Raw genomic sequence first — 24,312 nt, forward strand, 5'->3', positions numbered from 1 at the left:
CGGGCCCACGGCGATTGGTGCCCAGCCCTCCGCCGCCAGCCAATGGATGGCGAGGGCGCCCCGGGGGCGGGGCGGAAGCCGAGTCTTAGGCTCTGTGACGCGCCGCCGTCGCGCTGCTGTGCTGGGGACGACGCGTGTCCCGGGCGGCTTTCGGAGGCCCAGCCAGGTATCCGCGCTAGCGGAGGGGCCGCGGCTGGAGCCGGGACCGGGGTGTCCTGGCCGGCGGCCGGCGGGGCGGCCGACGCGGGCGGCTGCAGTCCCGGGTCGGGGGTCCGGGGGTGGGGGAACGGGCTGAGGGGGCGCGCTGGGCCTCGACCGGGGGGCAGGCTCCGCCTCTGCGGCCGTTTTACGTGGCGGGCGGCGGGCACCGCGGGGCAGAGGCAGCGGGCGGGCGCGCAGCCTCGGCGGGCGGGGACGCGGCGCATCCCGGCCGGGAGCGGCGGGCGGGCGAAGGAGGCAGGAGGCTGAGAGACGCTGAGGATGTGGCACCTCCGCCTGCCAGGGCAGGCGGAGCCGGGCCGGCCCTTGGCCCTCGGCCCTGGGCCCTCGGCCCTCCCGGCCCGCAGCCCCGCAGCACCTTGGCTGCGCGCCTTCGGGTTTGGGAGAAGGTGTTGGGCGCCGGCGCGTGGGGAGGAGGCTCCGGGCACTGCGGGCACCGCGGGGACCCTGGGTTCCCGAGGTCTACCGGAAGGCTGCATTCTGGATGTGGGGGAGCTGCTCAGTTAACGGGTGACTTTCGTAATGGGGTGGAGGGCCCCGATGGAGAGAGACCCTTGAAAAGGGTTCGAATCCTTCCGGGTAGCGCCTGGGCCCTGCCCCCAATCTGCTTATCTCTCCCCCGCCCCCAACATCTTTTTTCCCTCCAATCTGTCCAAATAAAAAAATTACAGAAGTAGAGCCTTATCTGTAGTAACGTGCAGACTAACTGGATGGTGTCAAGGGATTGGGGCCAACAGGGTTTTGAGCATGAAGACTTCATCCTTAGGGGTCTTTGCGAGCATCAGTAAGTTCTGGTTGAAATCAGTGGGGCACTCTTTCTCAGGAACCTGTGGTCTCCACCTTTTGTAACTCTTCCTACTTGGTTTCTGTTTTACCTCTTAGGTAAATAAAGGGAGGTGATAAATTCAGGGAGGAAAGCAGGCGTGTTTGAAATGAATTGGGTTTAATAAATTACTAATCTGTAATTTTCGCAATTCTAAGTCTCTTTTTGGGTTTGTAAGTTTCTGTAGGTAAACTGGTTCTCTCAGTTGGAACCTGGAAGTGTTATTTATGTAAACCAATTTCTTTATCTTACCTATTTGAAATAAACAATAGACTTCTTTCATTAGAATATCTTGGTTTCATCTTCAGAGAATCTAGTTCCGGATTATGAAAAAGATGCAAGTATGAAAGTAGAGTTCCTCTTTTTTAAAGATTTTATTTATTAGAGAGAGAGGAGAGATAGTAAGAGATTACCTGGGGCGGGGGTGGGGGGTTGTGGTGGTGGAAGGGAGAAGCAGGCTTCCTGCTGAGCAAGGAGTCAGGGGCCAGGCCTCCCGGGATCATGGACCTGAGCCCAATGCAGATGCTTAACGACTGAGCCATCCAGGCGCCCCTTGTTATTGTTTTTTTTAAATGAACCATTTAAAAAATGTAAATTCCAGTGTAGTTAAAATAGTGTTATATTAATTCCAGGTGTACAATGTGGTGATCCAACAGTTGCATATATTAGCACTCAAGAGAAAAATCTTTTTTTTAAAAGAAGATTTTATTTATTTGAGGAAGTTGTGGGGGGAGAGGGTCCGAGCTAGAAGCAGACTCCCTGCTGAGCAGAGAGCCTGATGCTGGGCTCCATCCAGGGACCTTGGGATCATGACCAGAGCTGAAGGCAGATGGCCAAACGAGTGAGCCTACCACATGCCCAATAAATGTACTTAAAAAAATTTTTTTTTTATTTATGCCAGAGGAAGAGAGAGGGAACACGCGCATGAGCAGTTGGGGGTGGGGTGAGGGAGAGGGGGAGGGGGAAGGGGAGGTGGGACACTGCTGAGCAGGGAGCCCAAGCTGGGATGAGGTGAGGTTCGATCCCAGGACGCTGAGATCATGACCCCACTGAAGGCAGCTACTTAACCAGCTGGGCCACCAGGTACCCCTGAATCTCATATATTTTTATTTTATTTTTTTAAAGACTTTATTTATTTGACAGACAGATCACAGGAGGCAGAGGGGCAATGAGAGGAAGGAAGCAGGCTCCCTGCTGAGCAGAGAGCCTGACGTGGGGCTTGATCCCAGGACCCTGGAATCATGACCCGAGCCGAAGGCGGAGGCTTTGACCCACTGAGCCACCCAGGCGCCCCTCATATATTTTAAAATCGAGAAATTGGGGCATCTGTATGGCTCAGTCAGTTAGGCAGCTCTTGACCTGTAGGTGGTTGAGTTCAAGCCCCCATGAGCTCTGCGCTGGGCGTGGAGCCCACTTAAAAAAAAAAGTAAAATAGGAATGGACTAGATTTTGGAGGTGTGTGGAGGGTGTTGTCTGGCAGAGCCAGTCCTTTTTCAATAGTAATGGTTAAGATGTTTGTGCCAATGACGCACTTGAGTTGAATTTTAGCCAGATTACGTACAAAAAAAACCCAAACCAACAAATTTTTCTTGGCAGAACTTAAAAAAAAAAAACTGTATTTGTGAATGGTTACCTCAAGAAAAGTAAATATTTGACCAATATAGGAAAGCCAAATTACAAGTGGAATATTTTAAGTGGCTTTTATAAAAAGTTTTTTAAAAGGGCACCTGGGTGGCTCAGTGGGTTAAGCAACTGTCTTCGGCTCAGGTCATGATCCTGGAGTCCCAGGATCAAGTCTCACATGAGGTCCTCTGCTCGGGGAGCCGGCTTCTCCCTCTGCCCCCTCACCCCTTTCATGCTCGCTCTCTCTCTCAAATAAATAAAATCTTAAAAAAAAAAAAAAGATTTTTATTTATTTGACAGAGAGAGAGAGAGAGAGATCACAAGGAGGCAGAGAGGGAGGAAGAGGGAGAGGGAAGCAGGCTCCCTGAGGACCAGAGAGCCCTATGTGGGGCTTGATCCCCAGGCTCATGACCTGAGCCAAAGCCAGAGGCTTAACCCACTGAGCCACCCAGTTGCCCCTTTAAGTGACTTGATGAGCTTTGCTGAACAACTTCTGGTTTTTCTTTTAGAGATATTTAAAAAAAATAGTATTTCGTAGTACATGCTAAATTAGATGAATTTTCAAAATGCAGCTGTTTATCAACATTCTGTTTTAGGTATGTTTTCATGGAGACAAGATAGACTAGTTAGATGGGAGTAAAATAGCTTGAAGAAGGGCTTTGTGAGTTATGTAGGTTACTGAAAACAATGTCAAAATTTTCTGTCAGTAGCAGTTTGCCGCCCTCCCCTGCGCGAACAGCCCCCCCCCCCCGCCCCCAGTTTGGGCCTTGGTTAACCACATGACAACAGCCTGGACTGGTCAGGCTACACATACTATTTTGACTCTTGAAGGCCATTAAATTTAATGAAATGAGCTTTTTAAAAATAAGTTTTTATTTAAATTCCAGTTAGTTAATGTACAGTGTACTTAAAAAAATTTTTTAAAAGATTTAATTTATTTGAGAGAGAGCGTGCAAGCAGGAGGAGCCACAGAGGGACAGGGAGAAGCAGGCTCCCTGTTGAGCAGGGAGCCCAAAGTGGGGCTTGATCCCAGGACCCTGAGATCATGACCTGAGCCAGAGGCAGATGCCCAACCAACTGAACTACCCAGGTGCCCCAGAAGGTTCTTTAGAAGTATTTGTACAGATTCTGGTTACATCATCACATACCTACTGCAGGACTTTTCCCAGTTGAATATCCAGAGTTCATTTTAAAAGCCTTAAGAATGAGTATGGTAATGTTTGAATGTTACTGTTTTATCAGTAAGTTGTTATTTTTTCAGTAAGACTGAACTTCACAGATAAATGGATATTTTATCTCAATTCTGTTGCAAATTAGCTGAGCAAATAACTTCTTGTATAAGATGAAGACCATTGGGGCGCCTGGGTGGCTCTGATTTCAGCTCAGGTCATGATCCCAGTGTCCTGGGATTGAGCCCCACATCCAGCTCTCTACTCAGCGGGAAGCCTGCTTCCTCCTCTCTCTGCCTGCTTGTGATCTGTCAAATAAATAAAATCTTAGAAAAAAAAAAAGAAAGATGAAGACTGTTGAATTTAGATAATTTCAAAAATTTCTCTCACTTGCGATACTGCTCTCTGCTCAGCAGGGAGCCCCCCCCCCCCCCCCCCCCCCCGCCTACTTGTGATTTCTCTGTCAAATAAATACATAAGATCTGAAACAAAAAACAAACAAAAAAAAAGCCATGCCAGTTAGGGGGCACCTGGCTGGCTCAGTTGGTAGAGCATGTGATGCTTGATTTGGGGTTTGAGTTTAAGCCCCACATTTGGAGTTGAGCTTAAAAAAATGCTAAATAAGAGGGTATTTAGGTTTTTTTTTTAATACGTAAGTTCATTTCATAGTGCATCTCTGCAAGCTTCTAGTCACAAAGCTGCAGACCTTAATAGCAAAATCATTACGGAGAGTAGTTTTTATTTTAGAATTGGACCCCGTCTCATACAAATAAACTTCTAGACCTACTTGCTGTAATCCAGGTTGTACTTCCTAGGGGAAATGACCTCTGCCTTTCTTTTAACCACAGACTGTTTTCTCATAGCTTCTCAAACACTTCCTTTCCCCTTAGTTTTGTTTTGTATGTTGCCTAAGCTTTTTCTCTATCGAATGTGACAACCTAGGCAGACATTCAGCTTCACTTGTAACAACTCTTTCTGATTATAAATGTGGGAAATACAGAATAGTAGAAAGATAATAACTGAACATTTTTGTGCCTTCTCAGGTAGTTTTTTCATTATGTGACTTTTTTATAATCTTGAACATATCGTATATATTTTTTCACTTAACCACATTCTAAAACACTTCTCCGTGTTGTTATACTACAGTGATTTTAAATGACAACATGCTGTTATGTATGCGATTATGTCTATCCATTCTCCTGTTGATGAACATCTTTTATGCATGAATGTTTCTCTGCATTCCTGAGTATTTATGATAGGATTTTAGGAGTGAAGTTACTGGTCTAAGAGTACACACCCTTCAGAGGCTGTGATAATGGCTATAGTTATTTTCTTTTTAAAAATATTTTGTTTATTTGAGAGAGAAAGAGCACAAGCAGGGGGCGTGGCAGAGGAGGAAGAATCAGGCTCCCTGCTAAGCAGGGAGCCCCATTTGGGACTCAATGTGGGGCTCCATCTCAGGACCCTTGGATCGTGACCTGTGCTGAAGGCAGACACTTAACTGACTGAGCCACCCAGGCACCCCTGTAGTTCTTTTCAAAAGGGGTTTTAGTTCAGAGTACCATGAAGGAATGCTATGTTTTATTGCTAATTTGATCAAGGCAGAAATTGTGTTAATTTTTTAGTTGGTCAAATAGAACATTAATTCTTACTGCGTTCAGAGCATAAAAGGCCAAGAAATAGGTTTTAGACTTCACAGTAGTATTTTAGGGAAGTTCTGTATCATTTTGTATAGCTAGACCTTGCATTTTACTAGCCACTGTCCCATGTCTACTAGTTCCTATATAAGGTTCCTCTCCCAGATAAAACCTGGTGAGAGCTAGGGACTTTCTCCTTAGGAGAAAAAACTTATGCGAATGATTCTGCATTTTATTTCAGGAGTTATTGGACCCTCTGAACACCATCCCTGGAACTCAGATTAAAAATCTGTCTTCTCATCTGAACCGTGGGAAGAAAGGATAGTCGGTGAGTCTGGGCAAACGGAGTGCTGGATTTTGTTTAGTAACTGTGAATTCCTGAACATACTGGATTTACCACATTGTGCCAAGCTGAAAGGGAAGTAAGCCAAGCTCCAAGTATTAAGTTTTTGCTAATTTGGCAGCTCACATTGAGTGCTAGGAGGTTGTGTGATTTGGCTTGTCATTCAGAGAACTCTGTCTAAACATGACTTAAGTAGTCTTTTTAAAAAATAGGTATAGACAAAAAATAAGAAAAAATATAGACATAGTTAAGTGTGCTTAGTGTGTGGCAACTTTAAAAAAATTATTTATTTATTAATTTCAGAGAGAGAGAGAGAGCCCCTACCTCCCTTTGCGTGAGGGGGTAGGAGCAGAGGGGGAGGGAGAGGAACAAGCCGACTTGTGCTGAGCGAGGAGCCCCGCCCCTAAGATCATGACCTGTTTGGAAACCAAGAGTCCAAAGCTTAACCAACTGAGCCACCCAGGGGCCCCCTGGCAACTTGTAAGATTTTATTTTTTTATTAGGCAGAGGGAAAGAGTGCACCAGCAGCGGGAAGGGGGGGCAATGGGAGGAGGAGAAGCAGGCTCCCCACTGAGCAGGGAGCCCAGTGTGGGGCTGATTCTGCCTCCTTCCCTGATTTGATCTGTATGCCGGGGGTGGGGGGGGTCTGCCCATCTGAACGGATCCTGCCCCACAGTAGTCCCTTTATAACAGCTGCTCAGTCCACAAGATCAGGTACCACCTCTCCAGCTCCTCTGCTGTGCAACCTTGCCTGAGTCCCCAGGGTGAGTTCCTTGGCCTTGATGTACTCTCAGCACCGATGGCTTAAAAAAAAGTATGTGTGCTTAATAAAGAACTCTCGAAGGGCGCCTGGGTGGCTCAGTGGGTTAAAGCCTCTGCCTTCGGCTCAGGTCATCATCTCAGGGTTCTGGGATCGAGTCCCACATCGGGCTCTCTGCTAGCGGGCATCCTGCTTCCTCCTCTTTCTCTGCCTGCCTCTCTGCCTGCTTGTGATCTCTGTCACAAAAAAGAAAAAGAAAAACCTCTCGAGTGTTACAGAAGAATGCGACAGTCAAAGCCTCTGACCTCCCATCCATAGTTTTTCTTGGTTCTCTTACCTATTATCCTGGCCCCCTTACTTCTAGTACTTCGTGCACGTCCTGCTGTAGTCCTTATCAGGTTTGAGTCTGAACATGTCCACGTTTATTTCCCTTAAGCTTCCCATCACAAGGACTGGGTCTTTGTTCTCCCTTGTTTTCTTGGTTCTTTGGAGGACTTCAGTAAATGCTCAACACGTGATGGGCTGACAGACACGGACTTTGGGAAGACTCTTACTTTCACTGCCTTCTCTCCTTTTTTGAACAGGTGGGTGCTTCTACTTGAAGGGCACGATGTTTTCCAGACTAGCTCATCTGCAGACCATCGCTGTGCTTCGTCGTGGAGTTCATTCCTCAGTGGCTTCTGCTACGTCTGTTGCGACTAAAAGGACAATCCAAGGTCCTCCATCTTCTGATTACATCTTTGAGCGAGAGTCCAAGTATGGGGCACACAACTACCACCCTTTACCTGTAGCCCTGGAGAGAGGAAAAGGTACATTTTGAATTAATCCAATGCCCCTTCTCCCTTTTGCTTGAAACTTTTTATAAAAATTGCTTTTAAATTTTTTCAGTGTACATTTGCTAGATGCATTTCTATGTGGCAGATATGGTTAATTCAACATTTAATGAGTGTCTAGTGCTTGCTGTCTTAGGTACTTGTGGGGAATACAGAGGTGAACTCCTTCAGTCTTCGTCATGATGGACATTGCCAGGAAGGAATGTAAGATCCTTAAGGAAAGTTGGCTGGTGAGGTAGTGACTGCCAGCCTTCTTCACTGCAGAGATACTGTTTTGCCCTTTCGAATATCTTGTAGGGACATGATTTGAGATTCTGCAAACTTTTACTCACACTTTTAGCATCCATTAATTATTCTCTACCTGAAAATGATTACTGATATTTGCCAAGTGGTGATTTAATGCACATTTTGAAATAACAGCCTTAACCTAATAAAACCAAAGTTTATTACTTAGCTTTGGGCCAGAAGATGATATATAAGAGTATTACACATCTTTATCATTTGCTGTATTTATTTAGGACCACCACTGTAATCTAGATTTTGAACAGCTGAAAATCTAGACTTCTATAATACAAATTTGGGAACTGTTAGTAAAAATATTGTACTAGGGCACCTGGGTGGCTCATTGGGTTAAGCCTCTGCCTTCGGCTTAGATCATGATCCTAGGACCCTGGGATCGAGCCCCGCATCGGCTCTCTACCCAGCGGGGAGCCTGCTTCCCCCTCTCTCTCTGCCTGCCTCTCTGCCTACTCTCGATCTCTCTGTGTCAAATAAATAAATAAAATTAAAAAAAAATGTTAATTGTACTAGCAGAGTGCCTGGGGTCAAGACCTGGTTCTGTATGTGCCAGCTTGGGCTGATTCTAAATCCAAGCATCTCTTTCCATATCTTTGTACTGTAGGATGGTCACACTTTTAGGTTTTTGTTTTGTTTTGTTTTGTTTTTTTCAATAGGTTTTCTTTGATGAGATAAGGCTCAGCAGCACCTAAGACAGTATGTTAAATACATGGTAAAAGTTAGCTGGTAAGCTGCCCAATATATTTTTAAAGGCATTTTTTTTTTTTTAAAGATTTTATTTATTTATTTGACAGACAGAGATCACAAGTAGGCAGAGAGGCAGGCAGAGAGAGAGAGAGGGAAGCAGGCTCCCTGCTGAGCAGAGAGCCCGATGTGGGGCTCGATCCCAGGACCCTGAGATCATGACCTGAGCTGAAGGCAGCAGCTTAACCCACTGAGCCATCCAGGCGCCCCCAGCTGCCCAATATATTTTAATATCTATAGTCAACTTAAACATTTTTTTTAAAGCATACATAACTTAAAATTTACCATTTTAATCATTCAATTCAGCACCATTAAGTACATATACAGTACCATAGAGCTATCTCCTCTAGCTAGTCCTGAGACTTCATTACCCCCAAAGGACTCCTTACACCATTAAACAGTCACTCTGCAGTCTCCCGTCTCCCTAGAACCTGGCAGCTGCTGACCTTGACTCCGTCTGTGGATTTGCCTGTCCTGGATGGCGGAACGGCCGCAGCATGTGGGCTTCTGTGTCTGCCTTCTCTGACTTAGTGTGACATTTTCAAGGCGGCCGTGTTGGGGCGTGTGGTGGTAGTCCGTTGCTGCTTACGGTTGAATAATCCTTCCTCACGTGGGTAGACTGTGTGTCGTTCATCCATTCGTCAGCTCATGGACATTTGGGTTGTTTCCAACTCCTGACTGTTGTGAGTAGTGCTGCTCTTGAGCGTTTGTGTATGGCTTTTTGTGTGAACACCTGTCCTCCACTCTTTTGGGGTATGTACCTGGCTGTGGATGGTAACTTCCTGTGTGACTTGCTGAGGAGGTGCTGGCCATTCGCTACAGCTGCTGCGCCTTTTACAGTATACACGAGTGGCGGTTTCTCCTTGTCCTGCCAACACTTGTTCTCTTTTTTTCTTTCTTTCAACCATCCTTACGAATGTGGAAGCTATCCCTGAGGTTTTGATGTGCATTTCTATAGTGATCGAGATACTGAAGCAACTTGATTTTCATGTGCTTTTGGGTCATTTGTATGTCTTTAGAGAAATGTCCAGTCATGTTCTTTGCCCATTTTTGAATTGTGTTTGTGTGTCTTTTTTTTAAAGATTTTATTTGTTAGAGCAAGAGAGAGAGAGAGAGGGGACAGGAATGGGGGAACAAGGGGGGGGGCAGAACGAGAGGGAGAAGCAGACTCCCCACTGAGTAGGGAGTCCCATGCTAGGCTCGATCCTGCGACTCCAGGATCATGACCTGAGCCGAAGGCAGCCACTTAACCGAACCCATGAATTGGGTTGTTAGTTGTTGAGTTGTAAGTGTTCTGGATACTAGACCCTTAGCAGATGGGTGTGCGATTTGGAAATATATTTTCTCTTTCTCCTTCTGTTGATAGTTAAAACTAATCACGATTTTTCGGTTATGTATAACTTCTGATTTTAAATTCCAAACCCCAATTTTCTAGGAGTGAGGGTGTCACTCCAGAGTTTATAAAACTTTTCATGTTATGGTGTTCTTGTTAAATATGTAATTTCAAGCTGGGCATATAAAATAGAATTCCTTATAAATCAGATTATTTTTAACCAACCTGACTATGCTTGAGCTAAAACATGATTAGCCACAATTGTGTATTATAAAGTAAAGGTTCATGTGTGGGTATTCAGAAGGCTTGCCAACAGTCTTAATCTTTGAACTTTACGTAGCTCACTGATTTTCTAAAATGACTCTCTTTATATATTTAGGTATTTATGTATGGGATGTAGAAGGCAGAAAATACTTTGACTTCCTGAGTGCTTACAGTGCTGTCAACCAAGGGCACTGCCACCCAAAGATTGTGAACGCTTTGAAAAGTCAAGCAGACAAACTGACCTTAACATCCAGGGCTTTCTATAATAACGTGCTTGGTGAATACGAAGAGTATGTTACTAAACTTTTCAACTACCACAAAGTTCTTCCTATGAATACAGGTAAAATATTTCATTTTTACATTAAATAGCCAAGAAAACAATCGTACTACTTTCTGATAATTTAAAATGTTTTTTTTAAACTGAAAAATTTTCTCTCTTGAATAGGAGTAGAGGCTGGAGAGACGGCTTGCAAACTTGCTCGTAGGTGGGGATATACCGTTAAGGGTATTCCAAAGTACAAGGCGAAGATTATTTTTGCAGGTATGTGAAATTCAGCATTAACCTTTGTGATGTCAGCATATATCATTACTGTTTCATTATCACTGGAGTATTTCCAGTGTTTGCTTCATCTGTGATACATTATTTGCTAAATGTTTCATAAAAATTGAGAGATTTTCCGGGGCTCTTTCTGCAGATTTCTACATAAATGGGTTTTTTTCCTGTTAAGTGACTTCCTATTCCTCACTCCCTAAAGTGAGTGACTATATGATTTATTTATCATCCGTTTATCAGAATTTTTTCATAGCAGGTTTCTCATTAATTAGATGGTAATTAATTAGATGGTAGAGCATTTTTGGCAGGTTGTTGATTTTGTGTTGTGTTAGAGTAGGGCCATGTCCTAGGTGTGATATGGAATTTGCATCTTAGTATTTGATGTAGTATTGTATCATGTCCTCAAAAGCTGTTGGAAGAGGAGGGCTGCAGCTGCCCTGGAGAGATTGCTGGGAATGGTTGAGAGGAAGGACGTGGATACTGATTCAGGAGACGAAGAGTTACTTCAGATGATGGAATCCTTTGCTTAAGATTTTCTCTCTCCTTCTGCCCTTCCCCTGCCTTGCTAGTATTTCCTCTTCCCCACCCTACCCCTTATTGGCATTTTATTTGTTTATTTAAATTTTCCTTTTAGTTTTTGATGTACCAAAATGTGTGTGTAATTAATGTGGACAACTTGCTGAGCTCAGAGATGGGTGTTCACCCACGAAACCACCGTCTCAGTCTATGCCGCTACCCTTTATACCACCTCCAGAAGCTTCCTTTTGCCCTCTTACTTGTTATAACTAGTACTTTTTACTCATTTTTTTTTAATTGAAGTATAATCATCATACAGTGTCCTGTTAGTTGGGGGTGTATAATGTGGTGATGGAGCAGTTCTGTGCGTTCCTCAGTGCACCTTGTGCTGAGTGTGCCCTTGAGGCCCTCGATTTCATCCGTGCCCCCCGCCCTTTCTCTCTGGAACCACTGGTCTCTCCTCTGTGTGATGTAATCTGACCCTTGGAATCTTTATAATGGTGTTCAGTTGAAAGGTTCTGACTTTTTTTGTAAAGTTCTGATTTTCATTTTTAAAAAAATAAAGTGCGGGGGGCACCTGGCTGGCTCAGTTGGTTCAGCCTCTGCCTTCGGCTCTGGTCATTGTCCCAGGGTCCTGGGATCGAAGCCCTCAGCGAGGAGTCTGCTTCTCCCTCTGCCTCTGCCCCTTCTTCTCATACACACTCTCCCTCTCAAATAAATAAAACTTTTATTTTTATTGTTTTATTTACATATATTTTTTTAAAGATTTTATTTATTTATTTGACAGAGAGAGATCACAGTAGGAGAGAGGAAGGGAAGAGATCACAGAGAGAGAGGAAGGGAAGCAGGCCCCCTGCTGAGCAGAGAGCCTGATGTGGGACTCGATCCCAGGACCCTGAGATCATGACCTGAGCCGAAGGCAGCGGCTTAACCCACTGAGCCACCCAGGTGTCCCTATTTACATATTTTTAAAATTTATTTGACAGAGATCACAAGTAGGCAGAGAGGCAGGCAGAGGGGGGGCGGGAAGCAGGCTCCCCACTGAGCAGAGAGCCTGATGCAGGGCTTGATTCCAGGACCCCGAGATCATGACCTGAGTCGAAGGCAGACGCTTAAGGATTGAGCCACCCAGGCGCCCCAGCATAACTGTTTCTTGCAAACAGTGGCATTTCTGGTCAATGTCATTCTTATAGACTGTATTAGTCTCTTAAATATTAGCAAAAGGTACAAAGGTGTTTTCTCCTGAGTACTGAAGCAGTTGGTGAGTCAGTGGGGTAGAGACAGAAAGGCCGTTCCCAATGAAATTGCCTTACACCTGCAGAGTAAGCCACAGAGGAGGCTGCTGGGCCTACGCGGAGGAGAGCACCTGGTCTGATGGGGGCAGTTGCTTTTCTTTTTTCTCTTCTCTTCTCTTCTCTTCTCTTCTCTTTCTTTCTTTGGAGGGAGTACTCCAGAGGCAGTGGGAAGGGCAGAGGGAGTGAGAAAATCTTAAGCAGGCTTCATGCCCAGTTAAGAGCCCATCGTGGGGCTCATTTCTACAGCCCCAAGATCATAACCTGAGCCAAAATCATAAAATCACTGAACTGAGCCACCCAGGCGCCCCTGGTGCCTTTTCTTGCAAACAAGCGTGGTCCTATCAGTGTGCTGTGACTGGTGGACAAGGAGAGTGGGGGTCCGTCATAGGAGAGAGATCCTTTGCAAGAGTGATGGTTAGGGATGCTTTATGCCAAAATACAGTAATTCAGTACTGGGTTAACTGAGTTGGTGCTGGTAGAGGTGGTAGAAAGCTATTAAAAAAAAAAAAAAAGTAGGGGAGCCCCCAAGCCTCTCTGTTGTTATTCTACATTGTTTCTTCCCTTGCTTGAATGTAACCCATTTGAAATTACCTTATGCATTTGCTTTACTCTGATTCAGGTTATGGTGTTTCTTTTCTCTGGCATTTAAGCAAGCTCCATGATGACCCCTTTTATCCCCAACACTGAGAACAATGCCTAACCTACATAGTAGGGCCTTAAACTTATTAATGAAATAAATTAATGGATAAAAAGATGTTCCTGAACAAAGAACAGTATCAGTCATTTGGTGCATTATAATACCAAGGAAGGCAAAATTGAATGTTTAGATTGCCTGAGGGTGTTTCAGAAGATGAAATTTTAAGTTCATTCTTTAGTGTTGGGTGTTTGAAAGGAAAATACTAATTCTCCCACAAAGGATATTCTTTTTCTTTTATTACTATTATAAATGCACCGTGTCTAGAAAACATGTGCTGAATGCCTCAGTTGTTAGGGTTTGAGATTACTGAAAGAAAAGACAAGTGTTGGGGCGCCTGAGTAGCTCAGTCGTTAGGCATTCACCTTCGGCTCAGCTCATGATCCCAGCCTTCTAGGATCGAGCCCTGCATCGGGCTCCCTGCTCATTGGGAAGCCTGCTTCTCCCTCTCCCACTCCGCTTGCTTGTGTTCCATCTCTGCTATCTCTCTCTGTCAAATAAATAAATGAAATCTTAAAAAAAAAAAACAAAAAAACAAGTGTTTATCCTCTGGGGCTGTGTATTACAGTCGTAGGTTCAGTAGAGGAGTGCCTAAAGTAGCCATGGCAAGGGCAGGCCTTGGTGGTTGTGTGAGCCATGATGTTTGATATCAGGGTTTTTTTCCTTTTTTCTTCTTTCCCTAATATCTGGTTTTATTTTAACAAGTGAAAGCTCACTGGAAGCTCTATAAGGCAGACCCACATTTTTATTTTATTTTTTATTTTTAAAAAAGATTTTATTCATTTATATGACAGAGAGAGATCACAAGTAGGCAGAGGTGGAAGCAGGCTCCCCGCTGAGCAGAGAGCCTGATGCGGGGCTTGATCCCAGGACCCTGAGATTATGACCTGAGCTGAAGGCAGAGGCTTATTAACCCACTGAGCCACCCAGGCGCCCCGCAAACTTGCATTTTTAAAAAAATCAAACTTACTAAGGTAGTTTTTGGGGACAGTGCTTATTAAATCTGGGGGTTTGTTTAAAGTAATGCCTGTTTATTTTTCCTTTTCAGCTGGAAACTTCTGGGGGAGAACTTTGTCTGCTATCTCCAGTTCCACAGACCCAAGCAGTTATGATGGTTTTGGACCATTTATGCCTGGTTTTGAAATCATTCCATATAATGATCTGCCTGCTCTTGAGGTATCACACTTAGCGCCACAGTGCTTTAGCTTAGAGTAAATGTAAATGAAATTTATTGAATGTATGGATTGAAAATAGATGTGGGACTGTAATGAATGTCTGTCTAACGTAAGTTGGGCCAAGATTTCAGACTGGTCTCTGGAATGGCCAGTTAGTTTCCAGCACGGGGAGGTCAGGTACTATGGTCTAATCCTGAGAACCAGCTACTTTCCCTCCGTGTCCTGCATAAGTGATTTGGATAGTGTATGTTTAATTACTTTATTAGATAAAATTACTCAGTTTTCAGCTAGCCTTTTAAAATTATGAGTGGAGGACTTCTAAAATAAAAAGAGTCAGAAAATGTCTTTTAAAAGCTATGTTTTTGGGGTGCTTGGATGGCTCAGTTGGTTAGGCATCTGTCTTCGGCTCAGGTCATGATCCTGGGGTCCTGGGATAGAACATCCGGTTCTCTGCTCAGTGGGGAGCCTGCTTCTCCCTCTCCATCTGCCTGCCGCTCTGCCTACTTGTGCGTGCACGCTCTCTCTCTCTCTGTCAAGTAAATAAAATCTTAAAAAAAGAAAAAGAAAGAGGTGCCTGGGTAGCTCAGTTGGTTAAGCGGCTGCCTTTGGTTCAGGTCATGATCCCAGGACCCTGGGATCAAACCCCGCATCGGGCTCCTTGCTTGGCAGAGAGCCTGCTTCTTCTCCTTCTGCCTGCCTTTCTGCCTACTTGTGCTCTATGTCTGTGTGAAATAAATAAGTAAAATCTTAAAAAAAAAAAAACAAAAAAGTAAAAAAATTGGATAGAGTAGATTAAAGCTCAAGTATTTGGAGTTTTTGGTAACTGAGTATAAGAAATGTTATATTTTGTGTGTGTGTGTGCGTGTGTGTGTGTGTTTAAGATTTATTCATCTATTCTAAGAGAGAGAGAAGAGGGAGTGTGCATGTTGGTAGGGAAGGGGAAGAGGGAAAGAGAGTCCCAAGCAGACTCTGCCTGGAGTGCAGAGCCTGATTGTGGTCTCAGTCCCAAGACCCCAGCTATGACCTGGGTCAAAATTAAGAGTCGGATGCCCAACCGCCCGTGCCACCCAGATATGTTATACTTTGACATCAGATATAAGTTAGTATGGAAACTTAATTTGCATACTTAACGTAAAAATATATGCAGTGTGTGATTTCAGATTTAAGCCATTTTTAGCCTATTTAACCAAATAGGTTTAAAAGAAAGTTACTAAAACGTATTCATATTTTTTGGTAGCGTGCTCTTCAGGATCCAAACGTTGCGGCGTTCATGGTGGAACCAATTCAGGGTGAGGCGGGCGTCGTCGTTCCGGACCCTGGCTACCTGATGGGCGTGCGAGAGCTCTGCACCCAGCACCAGGTCACCCACCTTCCGCCTGCCTACCTTGCTTAGGGCTGGGCTGCTAGGGTGGAAGCGGCGATGACATCATTTTTCCACTAGGGGGAGACTTCATTCTGAGAGCTTCAGAACTTTCTAGTATGCTCTATCAGTGGCCTGCACAGAAGCGCTCTTTTTGCTAGCTCTGGAAACCGGCCAAGCCCGGGCCCAGGCAGAGTTGCAGACTTCCCGGGCCCAAAGGTTGTTCCTTCCTCCCCTCTCCCGCATCCTGTGGTGGGAGCTTCCCCAGGCCCCTGGTTGTATCCCTCTGCTGCCTTCCTCTTCTCACCAAGCTAGTACATACTTAAGAAGTAACTGTTTAATACATGTTTGGAATAAGCAAGTGAGTTAATGTCTTCCCAGAGAGTAGTTCTATCCAAACCTTGCCGAATAGGGCAGAATGGGCCTTGGGGAGGGAGTGGACTGATACAGGAGGTAATTGTGGGTCTGCAGATTTTTATAGGATGCTGCTGAGATTATGTTGGTAATTAAAAGATTCTCATAAATCTGAGGGAATGTCAGGATGCCAGATTTGTGTGGGGAAGAGTTCACTGTTGGCCCTGGGGAAACAGAATCAGTAATGAACGTATTCTCTTGTTTCCCAACAGGTTCTGTTTATTGCCGATGAGATACAGACAGGATTGGCCAGAACTGGCAGGTGGCTGGCTGTGGATTATGAAGGCGTCAGACCTGATGTGGTTCTTCTGGGAAAGGCCCTTTCCGGTGGCCTATACCCTGTGAGTTGAAGGTTCAGCCTCTCTCTCTAGTCACTGCTCCTGTGAAGTCTGTCCTTCACAGGGCCCTGGAAAAAGTGCACTGCAAGACACCTGGAATGTGTAATAGAAATATTTCAGGGTTCCAGGGGCTTGATAGGCTTAGTTAACCTGAACGGGAGACGTGCGTGTACCTTGGAATTTGCCGTGGGGTCTGTTTTGGATGGAAAGATTTTACCCCAGAAGAACTTCTGTAGAAGTCTGTGTTTTTTCCCATTGTTTGGAGACCTAGCGTGACCAGTTGTCTACAGCCATGACTGATTCATGCAGAGGTTGGGGAAAAGTAGTGTTTTGTCGTAGCTTCTTCATTGGGTTTACTGTTCAGACCAGTCACTGGTACTGGATGGCCTGTAAAGTCTCTGAATGTAGCGTATGACATGGTTTTTTAGGCAATTCAACCAGGCGTTTCACTTTGCAAGTGAAAAGAATTCTTAAATTTTGTCATTGCAGAAAGTGCTTTCCTCTTGGTTCTGAAATGCTCTGGTTCGGAGCCATCGAAGTGTGCCTGACGAGCTCACACCGGGCCTGGGGTGTCACCAGTTAGTCCCCGGTTAACTTCAGTGAAAGATGTGTAGCCCTTGTTTGTGGAAGCTTCATGTCACATTTTTTTTTTTTTTAAGGATTTTATTCATTTATTTGACAGAGGGACACAGCAAGAGAGGGAACATAAACAGGGCGGGTGGGAGAGGGGGAAGCAGGCTTCCTGCTGAGTGGGGAGCCCGATGCGAGGCTCGATCCCAGGGTTCTGGGATCATGACCTGCCCTGAAGGTAGATGCTGAATGACTGAGTCACCCAGGCGCCCTTCATGGCACATTTAAAACCAGCTTCATAAGTACTTGTGTTCCCGGCGTGCTGAGAGTGGGAACGGTTAGTCTGGGAAGTGACTCAGTTGGTCCTGAATTCTCTGTCTTGCAGGTGTCGGCGGTGTTGTGCGACGATGAAGTGATGCTGACCATTAAGCCGGGGGAGCACGGCTCCACGTACGGAGGGAACCCGCTGGGCTGCCGAGTGGCCATCGCAGCCCTGGAGGTAATGGCCGCTTCAGACCATTTGTCTGGTGTGATTTGTCTGGGTTGTGTCGATGTGACTTTTAAGTTTGAGCTCGTGGACGTACTGAGAAATGTAACAGGATTGCCAGGAATCAGAGAACACCAGTCCAGAGGAGGGACTCCAGGGGCGCGGCATTCTCAAAAAGTGATTCAACCTTGGTCTAGCGGATGGGAATCTTTGGGGTCTTCCGAGTTGCAGTCACTTGGGGCTTTCGTCCTGGAGGCCTTGGGTAGTTCTCGGAGCTTTCATTCTGTGACCAGACCTGGCCTGGGGGCTATTTTTTTTTTTTTTTAAGATTTTTAAATTTTATTTTGAGAGAAAGTGAGAAAGAACACACAGAGGCAGAGAGAGAAGGAGACTCCTGCTCAGCAGGGAGGCCAGCATGGGGCTGGATCCCAGGGCCCTGGGGTCATGACCTGAGCGGCTTAACTGACTGAGCAGCGGCTTAACTGACTGAGCCACCCAGGCGCCCCCCCCCCCCCGCCTTCCCCGACTTTTTTTTAAAGTGTAGATTTGAACACTTTTAGACTTATTTCTTAGGAACCTACCACAAGGCACAACATTATGTGATGTCCAAGGAAGGGCTTTTTAGAGGGAAAAAAGTAAAGGAAACTATTGTAGTTTAAAAATTAAAGTATATTCAATCCATTGATTTATTCAACTAATAAGATATCACTTGCATTAAACAAATTTTAACTCTTATTTTGCTGTGAAATCAGATTGATGATGGATTTGTCACTAAAGCAAGGTTCTGTTTGAGCTTTGTATGTTTAATTAGAAACTAAACTGGTTGGGCCACCTGGTGGCCCAAGCATCTGATTCTTGGTCTCAGCCCAGGTCTTCATCTCCAGGTCGTGAGTTCAAGCCCCATGCTGGGCTCCACACTGGATGCGGAGTGTACTTAAAAAAAGAAAAATGAAACTGATATACTGGCTTTGGAAAGCAGGAATAAAAGTTCAGGGGGCATCAGGGTGGCTCAGTCATTAAGCATCTGCTTTTGGCTCTGGTCATGATCCTGGGGTTCTGGGATCGAGTCCCACATCGGGCTCTTCTGTTCTGTGGGAACCTTGCTTCTCCCTCTCCCACAACGCCTGCCTGTGTTCCCTCTTTCTCTCTCGCGTGCTCTCTCTCTCTTTGTCAAAAAAGTGAATAAAATCTTAAGAAAAAAAAAAGTGCAGTGACTCTGGTCTTTATCTGGTGGTGTTCTTTTGCTTATTGTTCACGCTCCCTTCCCTTCCAAAGAACAGCCTGAAACAGGACAATCTTAGCATTTATGTAATTTTTCTTTCATCACAGGTTTTAGAAGAAGAAAACCTTGCCGAAAATGCACAAAAAATGGGTAATATCCTGAGGAATGAGCTCATGAAGCTGCCGTCTGACATTGTCACTGCCGTCAGGGGGAAAGGATTGCTAAATGCTATCGTTATTCGAGAAACCAAAGGTACGGACACAAACTTTTTACTCCAGATGTTATTTTTATGTTTTCTCTGGTTATTGGGTTCCCCTGTCGAAATTGTTGACTAGGTCTGTTGGGCAGAGTCTCATCTGACTTCTGTTAATGGTCTTTGGAAATGGAGCCCTTTCCTCCAGGTAGGACGTACGTACTTTGTGACGTCACTTGTTACTCTGCCTTGAGTTAGTGACACAGCCCTCGGAGGCGGCCTGTTACCTGCTGGTACAGCCCGCACACAGCAGTTTCTTGGGAAGCTTCCTCTTCGATGTCTTCCCCGCCTCCCTCCTGGACTTTGCACGTGGGTAAAGGTGGCAGGAGCAGCGGTCACAGTGACAAGTGCGGGCGATGGTGGTGATCAGAGACCCCCTGCACCGCGCTTCCGGAGTGTGGGCTGTCTCAGTGCTTTTTCGGGACTAGCCCTCAAGGGCTCCCTGCCGGATTTTCCTGTGGTAACCCTTTCTTTTAAAGCAGCGATTCCGACCTTGGCAACACTTCAGAATCACCTCAGGACTTTTCATTTTTATTTTATTTTATCAAAGATTTATTTTAGAGGGTGCCTGGGTGGCTCAGTGGGTTAAAGCCTCTGCCTTCGGCTCAGGTCATGAACCCCAGGTCCTGGGATCGAGCCCCGCATTGGGCTCTCTGCTCAGCGGGGAGCCTGCTTCCCCCCCACTTCTCTCTGCCTGCCTCTCTGCCTACTTGTGATCTCTGTCTGTCAAATAATAAATAAAATCTTAAAAAAAATAAGATGTATTTTAGAGAGAGCACATGCAGCAAGTCAGAGGAGGGGCAAGGGAGAGGGCGAGGCTCTCAAGCAGACTCTGCAGGGCTCAACCCACGACCCTGACACCATGACCTGAGCCGAAAATATAACCCATTGAGCCACCCCGGTGCCCCCTGAGGAACTTTTATTTTTTGTTTATTTTTAAATTTTATTTACCCCCCCCCCCCCGAGGAACTTTTAAAAACTTGATCCAAACCTAGCCTCTCCCCTAGAGAGTCTGATTTAATGGGTCTGGGGGCGGCCCAGGCATTGGCCGTATCCTTTCGGTGACTCGGACGCACAGCCAGGGTTGGGAATCATCGTCTGAAGTGAGCAGAGTCTCTGTTCACAAGAGCAGGACGCAAATCCGTTTGAGGAGTGTATAGTGTTCGCGGGGTTTGAGTAGTGTTCATTCCCTGCCAGCTAACTTCTCTGTGTCCTGCCCAAAGTCTTTTTCGCTGGTTCCTCATGGTTAATATGACAGCCTGGTCTTTTTCATTTTTGGAAAAATGAACAGATTTGTGTCTGATCGTACCATCCAAACCTAGTTATGCACTTGCTGAAAAAGGACCTCATTTTTCAGAATAAGGACAGAGTGAGCTTGCACCTCCGGGCGTCTTTCTTGAGCAGGCCCTGGCAGTTTTCCTCCGCTGGGCGGCTCTTGCCCGTCTGTACCACGAGCGCTGCCCAAAACCCCTGTCTCTGATCAGCGCACGTGTTTGGCCATTTTTCTTTAGATTATGATGCTTGGAAGGTGTGTCTGCGGCTTCGTGATAACGGACTTCTGGCCAAGCCGACCCATGGCGACATCATCCGGTTTGCCCCTCCGCTTGTGATCAAGGAGGATGAGATCCAGGAGTCGGTGGAAATCATTAACAAGACCATCTTGTCCTTCTGAGGGGAGCCACTGTTCTCAGTGGTGCCCGTGCAGCTGGGGACGGCGGTCCCCGTGCCTCACGTGGGCATGCGCCACTCCCCAGCGTCTTCGAGGACTTTTTAAAATATGTCTTTTTTTTTCAGTTCATGCATAATAGAATGGCGTTTATAAACACAGCTGTGTAATGTGTAAGAGAATGGAAAGGCCTCTCTGATGAAGTTTCTGTGTGCGTGTATTCTTTCTGGAAGTGAAATGTACCTACTGTATATAGAGAGCCTTTTAATCAAGCCCTTCAGTATAATTTATATGTTTTTATAATTTCCATACTGATACAGATGTTTCATATTTGAAAAAGTGATATGGGGTTGTACGTGGAAGACTTGCTTAACCTTATAAAGTTAAATTATAATCATTGAATTTTAGGAAGGATTAATGGTTAAGCTTAAATAAAACACTAAGATTTAAGGAAACTTCATATTGGCCAACACCAGGGTGTAGCCCATGAATGTAATTTTTAATTAGAAATTAGTGTTTAACATTCTCAAATTATGTTTTAAGTGATAGAATTTGTAAGAAGAGTTTATTTTTTGTTTTTCTTTAAATTAAAAGTAAAGCCTCTATTTAAAGTGTCTGTTATGATGGCAGTGTCACTGATTACCTAACATTTTTAAGCTCTTTGAGAATGTTCTTTATTGTGTGTGTTTTTCTAAGAGCCTTTCAGTGTCTTTGATGATATTTAGAAAAATAGAAATTATAAAAAGAAAGTCTCTTATTATACTCCCTTTTCCCCTTTGACAATAATTGCTTTTTTCCTGTGCTTATAGTGGTATTTACCATTTTTATTAAAGTATCCTTATTATGCATGGTATTGTGCAACTTTTTTTTCCTTTTTTTATCTGAACATAGTATTTTGGAGGCTTTTCTGTGTCAGTAATTTCAAGTTTATCTCAGTCTGTAGGGACTGTCATGTGGATGTGTTATTTCATATTGGGGGACACTTGGGTTGTTTCTAGTTTTTCCTTCTTTAAACAAAGCTTGTGTCTGCTTAATGTTTATACAGTCTGTGTTTGTGGAGGTCTCTAGAGGTGGATTGCTGTGTCAAGGGAATGAACTTTTATTTATTTTTATCTATTTGTAATTTTATTTTTACTTTTAAAGATTTTTACTTTACTTATTTATTTGACAGAGAAAGAAAGCACAAGCAGGGGGAGTGGCAGGGAGAGGGGGAAGCAGACTCCCCACCGAGCAGGGAGCTTAACACGGGACTCGATCCTAGGACCCCGGGATCATCCTGAGCTGAAGGCAGACTCTTCACTGACTAAGCCACCCAGGTGCCCCTATTTTTGTGTATTTTTAATATTTTATTTCTAAGTAATCTCTACAGCCAACAAGGGGCTCAAACCTATAACCCTGAGATTGAGAGTCATGGGCTCTGCCGACAGAACAGCAGGTGTCCTGGGAATGATTTTTTCCCCCCAAAGACTTTATTTATTTATTTGACCGAGAGACAGGAAGAGAGGGAACACAAGCCGGGGGAGAGGCAGGCAGAGGGAGAGGCAGATTCCCTGCTGAGCAGGGAGCCCGATGAGGGGCTTGATCCCAGGACCCTGAGATCATGACCTGAGCCGAAGGCAGAGGCTTAACCCACTGAGCCACCCAGGCACCCCTGGCTGGGGGTTTCTGACTGAAGTGTTGGCAGGGGCTTGACAGGTCTGTGTGACACATGCGTACTGGAGCGTGACCTTCCTCCCGAGACCTTCAGGGGCTGCCAGTTCTGCATCCCCGGTTTGCACTCCAGGATGGGGTACCCCTCTCTCAGCCTTCCCTACAAACCCCCGGAGGCCCCTGATTGGACCTCCAGGTGGCCTTGAGGCTTCACGTTAGCATCGCTGGGGCTGTGGGAGGCTGTGGGGTGAGACCCAAGCGCCAGTAAGTTTCAAGCTCCCCAAGAGGATCCTGTTTGCAGTCGGGGTTCAGAAACCCGGCTCAGGGCTCTTATTAGAACACAGATCCAGATTTGGTGTGAACCGCACTGAGATGCTGCATTTCCAGCGAGTACCTGGGGGTCCCAGCATCGGATGCTGATGCTGACTTCAGGCCTATGACCATCAGGCCCCAGTCAGGTCGATGGGCATTCGCCAATTCTCACCCATCTGAGAAGCCCTGAAGCCTGGGTGAATTTAACAGATCCACAAGATTCTTGCTAAATCCTTTGTGGGCCTAGATTGAGAAAGGACCCTGTAGGAAAGCACAGGGTGCTGTGGGGAACAGTTAGAACCCTGCATGCGAGAAGGCGGGAGCCCCTAATTCCTTTGGCATCCCTGGAAGAAGGGTAGGAAGCAGAGATGAGGGATGAGGCCAGATAGATTAGAAAAGCATGCCGGGGGCATGTTGCAGACGTGTTCACCCAGTGCATGCTTACTGGTTTGCTAGCCGTGCCTTCGGGGACCGTAGTGCGTGGGGTGGGGGTGTGGAGAAGGAGACCGAAAGACCCAGGTGCTCGCTTCACTTTACAGTTTGTGGAGTGAGTGCGGAGCTTGGTGATGGGGAGCCCAGGTAGTGGGGAGGCAGGAAGGAGGTAGAGGTTTTGGAATGTGGGAGCTATAGACTTGTCTTTAGAGCCTCAATTTCCCCCTCAGAGGAAGTGGGATAATTAATACCTTTCCGGAGAGGTCTGAGCGTTAAATGCAATGAAATGGGTCAAGTCTCGGCATAGAGCCTGTCAGGGGCCTATTGGAATCTGAGTTGCTAACCTAAAAGGAGCAGATTCGGCCTAGGGACTGTGATCCCACTCAGGGGTCCCCACTATCAACGGGAGGAAGAGGGAACCTCCAAATGAGGGTGCTAGCCAGAGGGGGAGACCAGAGGCAGAGTTGATGGAGCTGGTGCGACCCGAAGGGGAGGAGTGGCCTAAAGCAGAAGCCACGGACAGTGTGGGATGCCCGGATACAGGCCCTGGGTTGAATCGCCCAAAGAAGGATAATGCAGGTGTTCCTTCGCACTTAACAGTGGTCACGCGCCGTGTGTTGACTGGCTGAACTGCCCTAACGAACTACCGCGGATGTCTTAAATGGCAGAAATTTATTCCACAATTCTGGAGTCTCGAAGCCTGACGACAAGGTGTCTGCAGGGCTGGTTTCTTCTGGGGCGTCTCTCACATGGTCTTTCCTCTGTGTGTGTGTGCTTATAAGGACACCGGTTGCACTGGGCCAGGGCCCACTCTAATGACCTCATTCCAACTTCATTACCACTTGAAAGACCTGATCTCCAAATAGAATCACATTCTGAAGTCCTGGGGATTAGAACTTCAACCTGTTAATCTGGGGGAGGGGCAGGATTCAGCCCATAAGACACCCTAAGGGTGATTTGTTCTTTGCATTTTGACTTCCTAGGACACCTGATCTAAATTTGTCATTGCACACACAAGAAAACGGGTTGGGCGAAGACATCTGATTTAGCTCAGCTAGCATGTGAGGCAAGATGATGGTGCATTTGAAGGGCGCCTGGGAGGCTCAGTCGTTTGGGCTTCTGCTTCCAGATCAGGTCATGATCCTGGGGTCCTGGCATTGATCCCTGTGTCGGGCTTCCTGCTCAGTGGGGAATCGGCTTCTCTCTCTCTCTCCCCTTTTGCTCCTCCTCACTGCTTGTTCTCTCTCTCTCAAATAAGATAAAATCTTAAAAAAAATGTTCAAAAAAATTACAGTGGATCTGAGGCACTAGGAATTTAAAGCCCCCAGCT

At 45.7% G+C, this 24,312-nt stretch overlaps 1 protein-coding gene across 1 annotated transcript; it reads left to right on the top strand.

Annotated features, from left to right (window-relative positions):
• Positions 1 to 54: 54 nt before the first annotated feature.
• OAT (ornithine aminotransferase) lies at positions 55 to 21,436 on the top strand. The gene is made up of 11 exons (XM_045068611.1): positions 55 to 166; positions 5,713 to 5,799; positions 7,159 to 7,383; positions 10,161 to 10,385; positions 10,491 to 10,586; positions 14,152 to 14,279; positions 15,516 to 15,638; positions 16,265 to 16,393; positions 17,346 to 17,459; positions 18,777 to 18,921; positions 20,434 to 21,436. The coding sequence occupies exons 3-11, from the start codon at positions 7,185 to 7,187 to the stop codon at positions 20,592 to 20,594; spliced, it is 1,320 nt and encodes a 439-aa protein (XP_044924546.1). The 5' UTR covers positions 55 to 166; positions 5,713 to 5,799; positions 7,159 to 7,184; the 3' UTR covers positions 20,595 to 21,436.
• The last annotated feature ends 2,876 nt before the right edge of the window (positions 21,437 to 24,312 follow it).

Source organism: Mustela putorius, unplaced genomic scaffold (assembly GCF_011764305.1).
Source record: "Mustela putorius furo isolate JIRA1106 unplaced genomic scaffold, ASM1176430v1.1 tig00003909_pilon_pilon_pilon, whole genome shotgun sequence".
Classification (NCBI taxonomy): domain Eukaryota; kingdom Metazoa; phylum Chordata; class Mammalia; order Carnivora; family Mustelidae; genus Mustela; species Mustela putorius.

Coding starts and splice junctions, on each gene's coding strand:
- OAT (XM_045068611.1), top strand. CDS start 7,185: ATGTTTTCCAGACTAGCTCATCTGCAGACCATCGCTGTGCTTCGTCGT. Junction 15,639..16,264: donor AGCTCTGCACCCAGCACCAG/GTCACCCACCTT, acceptor GTTTCCCAACAG/GTTCTGTTTATTGCCGATGA. Junction 17,460..18,776: donor TGGCCATCGCAGCCCTGGAG/GTAATGGCCGCT, acceptor CTTTCATCACAG/GTTTTAGAAGAAGAAAACCT.